At 49.6% G+C, this 13,466-nt stretch overlaps 1 protein-coding gene across 2 annotated transcripts in view; it reads left to right on the top strand.

Moving 5' to 3' along the window:
• Nucleotides 1-13,466, top strand: part of MYOM3 (myomesin 3) — a 450,074-nt gene that overhangs the window by 182,706 nt on the left and 253,902 nt on the right. For both annotated transcript variants that reach the window (XM_069622682.1, XM_069622681.1), the window contains one exon: nt 1,537-1,625. In XM_069622682.1, the coding sequence (XP_069478783.1) occupies nt 1,537-1,625 (89 nt within the window). The remainder of the gene's footprint in view (nt 1-1,536; nt 1,626-13,466) is intronic.

Below are 13,466 nucleotides of genomic sequence, written 5' to 3'. Positions count from 1 at the left end.
AATGTTGCTTACTATTCTATTTTAAGTTATGTTACGTTCAGGGATTTTTATACTGCACCACTCACCACCTTAGTGGTCTAACAGCGCTGAGGATTTTTCCAAGGAGTGGCACGCCCTGTACCCAGACCAGGCGTATCCACACCTTGGTCTGCGAGAGAGAATAAGAGGTTGGAAAGGGACTAGTCATGAGCCTGCATACCTGTACGGTGTACACGGATGGAGGCATCGCTCAGATAACAAAAGGGCAAATGCCGAATGGTCCTCCCCCAGGGGAGAAATAGGGCCTGAGCAAGACCGAGATGCGCTCCTGCAAAAACTATTGAGGCCCAATAGCCCCCAAGTTGAGGAAGTTCTCTGCCCCTGCGGAATATCTTTTTACAGAAAAGCTTTATTTATGTCTCATGTTATGCACACATCTTACTGTCAGGGTGACTAGTCTGACAGAGGAAATGAGCAGCAAACCAAGTGTGTATTGCATGCTCAGAAGGAATGGACGTTTGAATTACTAGCACAGAATACTTGATAAATTGGTGATCATTAGTATGCTCCCAAAATGCACTTTGTTTTTATGCAAAGCAGCCAGCATCCTATATTCAGACCAAGCACATTATGTGACGCTTTGCTTCGTCCCCAGTCCAGCCCACACCACTGTTGATCCGGGTCCAGTCCCCCCGCCCCCACCACACACAATAAAGGTGTCACCATTTTGGTGGAAGGGGAGGAAGACATCTACAAGGTGGTGCAGTTTTCTGATTGGTGGGTCGTGCTAAATTTGGATCTCCAGATTATGAGCAAATGGTGCTGGTCTCCTACTCTCCCACGTGCACCATCATATCTCCACCTATCCTTATCGCCCACTGCTGACTTCTACGCGTTAGCGTTTAGCCCCCATATTATGTTTCCCCAAATAAATTGATTTTATTTCATGAGTGATTGTATAGCCCACAGCCCAAAAACCTAATTTGCTTCGACGCTCTATATATACACACATCCTCAATGCCAGGACTGGGTTTAAGGGATAGGAATCCTGGTTACCACTCATCTTAAAATATGGGAAGTTTACATTTAATAATTTAATATTATTACATGTGCTTCTTGAGCACAGGCGGGAAAGGATTGGGGCAACATGACATTAGAGTAATGACGTGTGCACAAATAAAATGGCGGGTGTGGTTATCACGACACAGCTGGAGCACTCACACTCTACAGAGGCACACATATATCCGCTTGAGCAATCCTGTCTGGGGGTGGGAGAGGGAATAAATCAGCACTTTTGCTGTTGCACCAGCTGTGTCCCACCTAAGAAAAGCCCATGACATGCATTGGATGTCCTACCCATAAGCGCTGTTGGCGTGCGAATATGGTTAAGACCACACAGCGGTTTATTTCAGGTAGTATATTAGAAATCTCCACACTAGCGCTCCATACAGATGTTGCAAGCATGTAGGAGCACCGACATGCTCGTATACATGTTTGCTGTCCTGAAATGTTCTCAACAACAAAACATGTGAGTGTAACATCTCTGCTCCCCCCTAGGTGCTCCATGGACGACTCAGCAGACTACAGTGTTGAAATCACCAACATTTGCGGCCAGGCCACGTCTTTTGCTAATGTACTTGTCAGAAGTAAGTATGAAAGCTCTATCTTACTGCAGGCCTGGCCACTTCTCTTTCTGACTACCACTTCGAACTCTACACTCTAGGGAGCAAATACGGTTGATAGATTTCCCTTTTTAGGATGATGCTAAGCTAACTCAGTTCCAAGCTAGGTTTCTATTATAAGCACACATTTTTGGAACATGAAATTGGGTCAGTTCCCTACGCTGTAAGATATTAATACATCCAAATAAATGAATTAAAATTGATATTGTGTAGCTGTTGGAGGACCACTTCAAAACATCTGGACTAGAAAATCTTACCCTCTCTTGAACACATACCTAACCACACTCCAAACAGGTCTCATATAGTTTATTTAATTATTATCAGAAGGTGTAAAGCGCTTGGAGTTGGTCTTTTGGTGCTAGGATCAGAACGATGGAAAGAAGAGTCCGTTTTGTTTGGAGAGCCATGTCTTGGGAGATATTCTAAAGGAAAAACATTCAGGAATGTTCTTGATCCGTGGCGGGCGGTGGTTCCACAGACTGGTGGTGAGGGTGAGTCGCCCGACTGTCTGTTCGATAATTGTTGAACAAAGGGGTAGTGGGAACGGTTTTGGATTATGAGCAAAGGTTTTCAATGCTGTGTGCCAGTGCGTTTCTCATTCAATCGGGTGTGCAAATGTGTACCTTGACCCTCCCGTGAACACTCCTGTATGTGCTTTTGGGAGACCTAGCCGAGCCCTGATGATTTGGAGGGCGTGAGCACAGACAAACCCATGCCTGAGGCAAACGCTCCAGGGGTCAGAAGATTTAGGATTGGCCACAGTGCTAAAGATTGAGCAACGGCATGGTGACTTCTATATCACATTCACACCTGGGGAAGGGCGCTCGGCCAATCAGGTAGCTGGAACACTGTGTAGAGCCATGCGAGGTCCTACCGCGGGTGGCGCCATCTATATTGTGGAGAGCAAACACCCACCACCGCCAGCTCCAAAAACAACTTTACCCTTTCCCCACTTCCCTCCCTCACTGCACTGCTACACCTGGCCTCACAGAGTTACTTCATGCAAGGTAAACAGCACTGCACTGCTACACCTGCCCTCATAGGGTTACTGCATGCAAGGTAAACAGCACTGCACTGCCACACCTGGCCTCATAGGGTTACTGCATGCAAGGTAGACAGCACTGCACTGCTACACCTGGCCTCATAGGGTTACTGCATGCAAGGTAAACAGCACTGCACTGCTACACCTGGCCTCACAGAGTTACTTCATGCAAGGTAAACAGCACTGCACTGCTACACCTGGCCTCACAGAGTTACTTCATGCAAGGTAAACACCACTGCACTGCTACACCTGCCCTCATAAGGTTACTGCATGCAAGGTAAACAGCACTGCACTGCTACACCTGGCCTCATAGGGTTACTGCATGCAAGGTAAACAGCACTGCACTGCTACACCTGGCCTCACAGAGTTACTTCATGCAAGGTAAACAGCACTGCACTGCTACACCTGGCCTCATAGGGTTACTGCATGCAAGGTAAACAGCACTGCACTGCTACACCTGGCCTCACAGAGTTACTTCATGCAAGGTAAACAGCACTGCACTGCTACACCTGGCCTCACAGAGTTACTTCATGCAAGGTAAACAGCATTGCACTGCTACACCTGCCCTCATAGGGTTACTGCATGCAAGGTAAACAGCACTGCACTGCCACACCTGGCCTCATAGGGTTACTGCATGCAAGGTAGACAGCACTGCACTGCTACACCTGGCCTCATAGGGTTACTGCATGCAAGGTAAACAGCACTGCACTGCTACACCTGGCCTCACAGAGTTACTTCATGCAAGGTAAACAGCACTGCACTGCTACACCTGGCCTCACAGAGTTACTTCATGCAAGGTAAACACCACTGCACTGCTACACCTGCCCTCATAAGGTTACTGCATGCAAGGTAAACAGCACTGCACTGCTACACCTGGCCTCATAGGGTTACTGCATGCAAGGTAAACAGCACTGCACTGCTACACCTGGCCTCACAGAGTTACTTCATGCAAGGTAAACAGCACTGCACTGCTACACCTGGCCTCATAGGGTTACTGCATGCAAGGTAAACAGCACTGCACTGCCACACCTGGCTTCATAGGGTTACTGCATGCAAGGTAGACAGCACTGCACTGCTACACCTGGCCTCATAGGGTTACTGCATGCAAGGTAAACAGCACTGCACTGCTACACCTGGCCTCACAGAGTTACTTCATGCAAGGTAAACAGCACTGCACTGCTACACCTGGCCTCACAGAGTTACTTCATGCAAGGTAAACACCACTGCACTGCTACACCTGCCCTCATAAGGTTACTGCATGCAAGGTAAACAGCACTGCACTGCTACACCTGGCCTCATAGGGTTACTGCATGCAAGGTAAACAGCACTGCACTGCTACACCTGGCCTCACAGAGTTACTTCATGCAAGGTAAACAGCACTGCACTGCTACACCTGGCCTCATAGGGTTACTGCATGCAAGGTAAACAGCACTGCACTGCCACACCTGGCCTCATAGGGTTACTGCATGCAAGGTAACCAGCACTGCACTGCTACACCTGGCCTCACAGAGTTACTTCATGCAAGGTAAACAGCACTGCACTGCTACACCTGGCCTCATAGGGTTACTGCATGCAAGGTAGACAGCACTGCACTGCCACACCTGGCCTCATAGGGTTACTGCATGCAAGGTAGACAGCACTGCACTGCCACACCTGGCCTCATAGGGTTACTGCATGCAAGGTAAACAGCACTGCACTGCCACACCTGGCCTCACAGAGTTACTTCATGCAAGGTAAACAGCACTGCACTGCTACACCTGGCCTCACAGAGTTACCTCATGCAAGGTAAACAGCACTGCACTGCTACACCTGCCCTCATAAGGTTACTGCATGCAAGGTAAACAGCACTGCACTGCTACACCTGGCCTCATAGGGTTACTGTATGCAAGGTAAACAGCACTGCACTGCTACACCTGGCCTCATAGGGTTACTGCATGCAAGGTAAACAGCACTGCACTGCTACACCTGGCCTCATAGGGTTACTGCATGCAAGGTAAACAGCATTGCACTGCTACACCTGGCCTCATAGGGTTACTGCATGCAAGGTAAACAGCACTGCACTGCTACACCTGGCCTCATAGGGTTACTGCATGCAAGGTAAACAGCACTGCCCTGCCACACCTGCCCTCATAGGGTTACTGCATGCAAGGTAGACAGCACTGCCCTGCCACACCTGGCCTCATAGGGTTACTGCATGCAAGGTAAACAGCATTGCACTGCTACACCTGCCCTCATAAGGTTACTGTTGCAAGGTAAACAGCATTGCACTGCTACACCTGGCCTCATAGGGTTACTGCATGCAAGGTAGACAGCACTGCACTGCCACACCTGGCCTCATAGGGTTACTGCATGAAAGGTAAACAGCACTGCACTGCTACACCTGGCCTCACAGAGTTACTTCATGCAAGGTAAACAGCACTGCACTGCTACACCTGGCCTCACAGAGTTACTTCATGCAAGGTAAACAGCACTGCACTGCTACACCTGCCCTCATAAGGTTACTGCATGCAAGGTAAACAGCACTGCACTGCTACACCTGTCCTCATAGGGTTACTGCATGCAAGGTAAACAGCACTGCACTGCTACACCTGGCCTCATAGGGTTACTGCATGCAAGGTAAACAGCACTGCACTGCTACACCTGGCCTCATAGGGTTACTGCATGCAAGGTAAACAGCATTGCACTGCTACACCTGGCCTCATAGGGTTACTGCATGCAAGGTAAACAGCACTGCACTGCTACACCTGGCCTCATAGGGTTACTGCATGCAAGGTAAACAGCACTGCCCTGCCACACCTGCCCTCATAGGGTTACTGCATGCAAGGTAGACAGCACTGCCCTGCCACACCTGGCCTCATAGGGTTACTGCATGCAAGGTAAACAGCATTGCACTGCTACACCTGCCCTCATAAGGTTACTGTTGCAAGGTAAACAGCATTGCACTGCTACACCTGGCCTCATAGGGTTACTGCATGCAAGGTAGACAGCACTGCACTGCTACACCGGGCCTCATAGGGTTACTGCATGCAAGGTAAACAGCACTGCACTGCTACACCTGGCCTCACAAAGTTACTTTATGCAAGGTAAACAGCACTGCGCTGCTACACCTGGCCTCACAGAGTTACTTCATGCAAGGTAAACAGCATTGCACTGCTACACCTGCCCTCATAAGGTTACTGCATGCAAGGTAAACAGCACTGCACTGCTACACCTGCCCTCATAGGGTTACTGCATGCAAGGTAGACAGCACTACACTGCTACACCTGGCCTCATAGGGTTACTGCATGCAAGGTAGACAGCACTGCACTGCTACACCTGGCCTCATAGGGTTACTGCATGCAAGGTAGACAGCACTGCACTGCTACACATGCCCTCATAGGGTTACTGCATGCAAGGTAAACAGCACTGCACTGCTACACCTGCCCTCATAGGGTTACTTCATGCAAGGTAGACAGCACTGCACTGCTACACCTGGCCTCATAGGGTTACTGCATGCAAGGTAAACAGCACTGCACTGCTACACCTGGCCTCACAGAGTTACTTCATGCAAGGTAACCAGCATTGCACTGCTACACCTGGCCTCACAGAGTTACTTCATGCAAGGTAAACAGCATTGCACTGCTACACCTGCCCTCATAAGGTTACTGCATGTAAGGTAAACAGCACTGCACTGCTACACCTGGCCTCATAGGGTTAATGCATGAAAGGTACATTGCACTGCAGTGCTACACCTGGCCCCACAGCATTATTGCATGCAAGGTAAACGGCATTGCACTGCTACACCTGGCCTCATAGTGTTAATGCATGAAAGGTAAACTGCACTGCAGTGCTACACCTGGCCCCACAGCATTACTGCATGCAAGGTAAACGGCATTGCACTGCTACACCTGGCCTCATAGGGTTAATGCATGAAAGGTAAACTGCACTGCAGTGCTACACCTGGCCTCACAGCATTATTGCCTGCATGCTAAACAACACCGCACTGGTACACCTGACCCCACAGCATTACTGCATGCAAAGTAAACAGCATTGCAGTTCTACACCTGCCCCCATAGGGTTAGTGCATGCAAGGTAAAGAGCATTGTAGTTCTACACCCGCCCCCATAGGATTAGTGCATGCAAGGTAAACAGCATTGCAGTGCTACCCCTGCCCCCATAGGGTTACTGCATTCAAGGTTATCAGCATTGCAGGACTACACCTGCCCCCATAGGGTTACTGCATGCAAGGTAAACAGCACTGCACTGCTACACCTGGCCTCATAGGGTTACTGCATGCAAGGTAAACAGCACTGCACTGCTACACCTGGCCTCATAGGGTTAATGCATGAAAGGTGAACTGCACTGCAGTGCTACACCTGGCCCCACAGCATTACTGCATGCAAGGTAAACTGCACTGCAGTGCTACACCTAGCCCCACAGCATTATTGCCTGCATGCTAAACAACACCGCACTGGTACACCTGACCCCGCAGCATTACTGCATGCAAAGTAAACAGCATTGCAGTTCTACACCTGCCCCAATAGGGTTAGTGCATGCAAGGTAAAGAGCATTGCAGTGCTGCACTTGCCCCCATAGGGTTAGTGCATGGAAGGTAAGCAGCACTGCAGTGCTACACCTGCCCCCATAGGGTTACTGCCTGCAAGGTAAACAACACTGCACTGCTAGACCGGGCCTCACAGCATTACTGTATGCTGACTTTGAAAACCAAAGGAAGAAATACTTATGGAATGCTCCAATAACCAAATCATGAAGACCAAGGGGGCTACTTATGACTCCCTAGCTTACAGCTGCAGTCAAGTCAAAGCTGACAAGAGCTGGGCGCAGCCAAAGAATTCATGGGTAGAGCCAAGCCAGAGGTGAGCCAAACATGAGCCGTGATGGCAAGACAACATACCAGGCTTTCTGCCTCACCATGTCCCACCACACAAGACCCATAGCTTGTGTCCTGCCTTCTCATCCCACTCGCCTACACAGCAGGAGACCCCTAACAGGTGTACAGCCGCCGCACCCCTTACTATACAATACAAGACCATTACCTGGCCCTGTACCTCACGCCCACCCACTGAACAACAAGTAGCACTGCTTACTAGCATCCTGCCTTTCCCTACCGGCCCCCACCAAACAAGACCCCTGCTGGGCATCTTGCCTCTCCACCCTGATTCCTTCCAGCACCAGACTCATGGCCGCCATCTTGCCTCCTTGCTTCTCCATCCTCACCATATGAGACCTGCTTCCGCCCGCTAATACTATGGAATGGCATCTTGCCTTCCCACGTCCCACCCCCACTACACAAGACACCCTTACTCTCCACTACACAAGACCACATCACAGGACAGGTCTGCCAATTTAAGCCACCACAACCCTTCTCAGCGGAAACATCCAAAACGGCTTTGTGGAAGTACGTTGCTTTTGCCGTGGATGCTATATGGTAGGGCTCAAGGGGGGAGAGGTAGACGCAGGGGTGCTCACGCTACAGCACATTGTCCCTGCAAGGCAGGGTGTTTGCACTGCATTGCTCCGGGGGGAGGTCACCACTGGTTGCACCACTTCTCATTGTTCCGAAGTCGCAGCGCTGGCGTGTCCAGACCCTTTTGACTTGGGTGGGCCAAGTGGGGAACTGACTTATGCTGGGGTGGCATGAAGTACGAGTGCACACACACATAATGATCATAGTTTAGGATAAGGGGGTGGCACCTGAGGTGGCCAATCAGATGCCAGGGGGAGCATGTGCCACCCCAGGCCACTCTCTGGACACACGCTCCTGAGTCGCTGGGGTTTTCGCACCGCTGAACTATTCTTCTGAGTAGGGTGGACAACTGTCCCGGATTTCGCGAGATTGTCCCGCAGTTAGGGACTCTGTCCCGCACTTTGCAGCGTGGCTGTGCGGGACGCAGGTTGTCCCGACTTGTGTCAGAACAACTTGCCTCCAGCACAGTCACTCTGCAAACTGAAGAGACCATTTACACGGCATGGCGCTGCCGCCCGCTGCTTTCTTTCCCTGGGCAGCTCTGTGGCCTGGCTCCTTTTGAGCCTGGAGGTCGAGCTGTAATGCTCCGACACCTGGCTTAATTCAAATGCAAATGCTTTGTTCCTGGGGTCCTGATGGTCATGTTTGCATTTAAATAAGGTGACCATCACCTCCCAAGGACAAACCATTTGCATTTCAATTAAGCCAGGAATTAAGAGCGCTTAAAAACATTTAAATTAAAAAAGGGGCGGGCCAAACGTGAATGACGTTGTGGCGTCATCACCGCCTTGTGGGCAAGTGTCCAGTGAAAGACTATCAAAGAGTTGGCCACCCTACTTCTGAGGAGTCGGGTGCGAGCAATTGGGGCTGGAACAAGGTGGTCTAAAGGAGCACAGAGATAACGCAGGACTGGACTCATACACTGGCTGGAGGGGCTCACATGAAGGACTGGAGTTGGGGCCCGAGCTCCCGATTCCAGTGGTGTCCACTCCCCAGATGCCACGCCTTTAACAAGAAACAATATAGGGATTGTAGACTCCCCTTTCCACCCCAGCCAATCCTGAGGTGTGGAGGTGCAGGAGAGAACGGAAGTTGGCCGGGTAGAGTCCCCGCCCTAAAAACATGCATATTTTTTCCAACTTTTTCTTCCCCCACAATTTGAATTACCTTGAGTAGGCAGGGTTCCTCCTGTGTTTTAGCCAAACAGGGGCACTCGAGCCTAGGACAAGCCAGCCATTTGGCCTGCCATGCCCAGCTCTGAAGCTGACAGCACTCACCATGTGTTCACACGGAGTAAGCAAGGGACATCCCGACCAGGGCCTAAGACTCAGAGTCATGAAATGGGGCTACTGGTAACACTTTCACATCTTACCATCTCTTGCGGTGCCGCATCCTTACACGGCTTTATGAACACAGTGTGGTACGTGCCCCAAATATTCCAGGCACTCACCACGAGTGGTGCAGTGTAGAGGGCGGTGCACGTCTATTGACAATGGAGCAGTCAAGGACCAGGCACTGGACTATGCCCCCCCTGGAATGGCACTCCATCCAAATGATGCTATCAGAGCTCTTCAGGCGCTCCGTGCCATACACGAGAAGGCCATCCAGTCCTGTCTGTTTTTTCCCTTTTAAATGCTGGGGTTTAAGGTTTTTTCTTTTCCATTTTAAATTTAGGAAAACTACAAGTCCCAGAATTCCAAGAAAAACATCACTGGATGGCTGTCTGGATACGGTCGTGGGGGCAATAGGAACCCAGCCTGAATTGCAGACCCAACATGCTAGTGTGAGCGAGGTGTTTTGGCCAAAGTGTTCCAGTTTGATGTGTTGCAGCTGTCCATTGCGGCTTGCTCGCCCCCACACTCCCTTCCGCCGCCCCTCTTTGATTACTATTAAAAAAGGTCTGACACAAATGGAACACATTGCTATTTGCAGCTGTGAGGCACTGTTACCTTGGTCACCGAGCCCATTTAGTGCTCCAGTCCGACCTTAAGTGTTAAGTGTTTCCAATCTGTTAATGAAATTCACGAAGTGTAAAGCTCAGCTAGCTCGGCAAGTTAAGAGCTTGCTGCTGGAGTTTTGAAGTTAAACGACAGGTCATAGGTTTGAAACGCAGCAAACACAGCATATCCTTTTATCCTTCCACAGTCGAAAACGTGAGTAATGGCAACATCTGTTATTCCCAGCGCCACGACATGCCCAAAACTGCGATAGCAGCAAGTGCTATATAGAAATAAAAATTCATATTAGCATACCGTGGGCATGGTTCAAGGATAGAAGGATGGCAATTTTCAGAAGGAAAAGTTGATATGCACCCATTTAATAATACGGACAGTCTGAAATAATACCCTACAACGCTGATACGCTTGGGAAGGTTTAGACCTTGACATTTATAATCTAATTTTAAATGGATCGGGTCAGAGTAGGAGCAGGCCAGCTGGGCACGGGCCATTTGGCTGGGATTAGTCATTCCCTCCGCAGGCAGGGTGGCATGGACGCGATGTTCAGGCTGGCACATGTATGATGGATGTTCCTCCGCATAAGAGGATGCCTCTGTCATGCACCATGCCATCTGCCTGGGTGCTCCTGGCATAAGAGACGCCCCCCTGCTTCTGCCCCACTTCCTTGAATGTCGCCGCCTGTTTACCCTCTTGAAGTGTAAATGGGGAAATGAAAGGGAAGTTTGTAGGGTTGGAATGGACAGTCCACGTAAGGTTTTCTGGTGAGGCAAACCTTACACAAGTGCTTGGTGTCAGTGCATTACTATATGTAGCCGTCAAGAAAGCCCAGCAAGTCAATGCACTATCTGCAGGGATGAGGCACTAGACTCAAGTTCACGGTTTGCATCACAGCGGGCTAATCTCAGCCTTTCATTTAATGGAGGGCTCCAACTTGACTATTATCCGGTGCCTTGTCCTCCCTCTGTCCCCCCGTCCCCAGACTTGTCCTGCCTAGACATAATTATGTACAGGCGTGTTATAAATGACATATCATATCATATCTTGGGTAACAGTGAACCCCCATTATGGACCCAGGGCTCCCTTCTGTGGAATAGCCTCCCTCTCCCTCTGCGTCTTGCGTAGGAGCTCCTTAAGATCCAAAAAAGCCTCAGGACCTTTCTCTTTACTTCTTCCTTCTTCTCCTGCTCTCTTCCCTGCTCATCATACAGTAGTGTGACTGATGTGCAGGGCCCTTTTGTTTCCTTTGGGCCCTGACCCCCCCACATCTCTCATCCCAGCCGCTGTCTATATACTGCACTTGCTTAGGCTCACCCTCCCCAAGAGAGGTTGCACTTAAGTTTTTTCTTTTTCTTTTCTTAGCACTTCGCCCCGAGCAATTCTCCATGAGCACCACAGCACATTTCCCTTCCCCCCACCCCACTGCACTTGCACCTTCTGAACACTCACAAGGCATAGTAGGTTTGTCACCCCTCGTTATTCTCATGATCTGTATGTACTATTAATTCAATATTTATCGCTGTTGTAATTCATTGTCTACCTTCCGCAGCCACACCCTGTTGCCCTGTGGGTGCTTTGAAACAGTTTTGCTGATTGTATAAGCGCCTAAAAAGTGCCCAATAAATTAAATAAATAAATACAATTATTGACAGCGCTGTGAAACATAAAGGGTCTGCGATATCAAGTGGTTTATAAAAGCACAAGCTATCATTTAGTTGTGTGAACATCAAGAAAAGATAGTTTGAATTTCTAGCAATGTCGTTTTCATTTGGCTTGCCAGACAAATAGTATCCTAGCATTAACCAATTCCCAACCACTAACCCACTCTCTCCCTCCAAACACTTTCTTTCAAGCGGCTACAGATGCTCAACCCCTGAAACATCAAAAGGCGCTTAACTGGCCTCCTGCCACACTATTCCCGCCTTCTGTAGAATAATAACTGTCATTGTCTCGAGGAATTAGTCTTCCCTCTATGTCCATGCCCATACAGTGTCACATGGCAGACTATCTCGAGGTGAAACATAGCAGCTCCTGCAGACTTCCGGTCACATCCTCCTCAGGAGGAGGGGCATAGGGCCTCCACCCCTATGATGATGTCCGGTGCTCATGAACAGTCAATAGCTTGCATCGGTTCAGACCGGTGCGAGCCACTGGCTCGGAGCCTGCAGCCTTGCTCTAGTGACCTGGGCAGAGGCGTTGCTATGGCCCTGGGTCTTTTGGTTGTAGGCCCGGATAGAAGCTATGGAACTACAGCCAAAAAGCTAGCTAGCCCCGAGTCCCGACATCCCCGACATTAGCGTAGCCCCGGATCTTTTCCAGACCTAGCAACATCACTGAACCTGGGGTGGCCAAAAGCCTATTCTCAGCACAATTGAATGACCACGTGCAGTCCAGATCATAGCAACTGGCAGTACCTGGAGGCAAAAGAAACAGGGGCACCCTAAAAAGAGTCCACTACGATTTAAGGAAAAATAACCACTAGGATTGGGGTTATTGGGCTGACAAATGAAAAACAAAAAACTTCTCTTATCTGTTGAGAAAAACCCAACCCCACCCCCTCATTTCATCACCCTCCCCACCCCGATTCAACCCGTGCATCTTCAAGCTCAACCAGGGGCTGCGTGCGTCCAGAGTGGGGGGAGGGGCGGACCAATGTGACATTTTGGCTGAAGTCAAACAGCGTTGGACTGTTGGACTGTCTGAGCACTTCTCCACCCCATCAAGCAACCAATTGCACCCCCTCCCTCTAAGTACACACGCTCTCACTTGAACGAGAGAAGTCGAGTCCACATGCACCCACCTTAAATAAACACGCCCCACCCCACCTGACGCCCTTCTCTACCAACCTCCAATTAGGTGCTTCCTACTCCCACTTCACTCCCTGTAACTCCACCCCACCGCACTTCATTTTCTTGCAAGAGACCAAAGTCTGGAATTTCAGGCGTGGGACCCATACATGATATCCATTCGACAAGCTTCAGCGCTGGGGGAACATGACGGCGCTCATGGGCACAATATGCATCACCATTGCTTTACATTACCTTATTCCCAAGGCCCGGTTTTATGCAAGGGTTGTGCAATTGTATGTAATCTAGCTTATATCACCTGGCTTTTAAATATAAATCTTGAATATTTTCAATGCATAAGCCTGTTTCGAGGCACTCCCAATTTGTGTCAGATAAGGGAACTGAGGCACTCTAATTTGCCCAGGATCACACATATCAGTCGAGACAGGATTTAGAAGTTAGCTCTACTGTTTCCACAATTAGCTATTTAGCCATTGAACCAGACTGTGGAATTCATGCACTTATGTGCGTGTTACAAACTGTGTTATTTAAGTA

The sequence above is a fragment of the Ambystoma mexicanum genome, chromosome 11 (assembly GCF_040938575.1).
Source record: "Ambystoma mexicanum isolate Mex_15411 chromosome 11, UKY_AmexF1_1, whole genome shotgun sequence".
NCBI classification, from domain to species: Eukaryota; Metazoa; Chordata; class Amphibia; order Caudata; family Ambystomatidae; genus Ambystoma; species Ambystoma mexicanum.
This window is presented reverse-complemented; position numbering and strand designations above follow the sequence as displayed.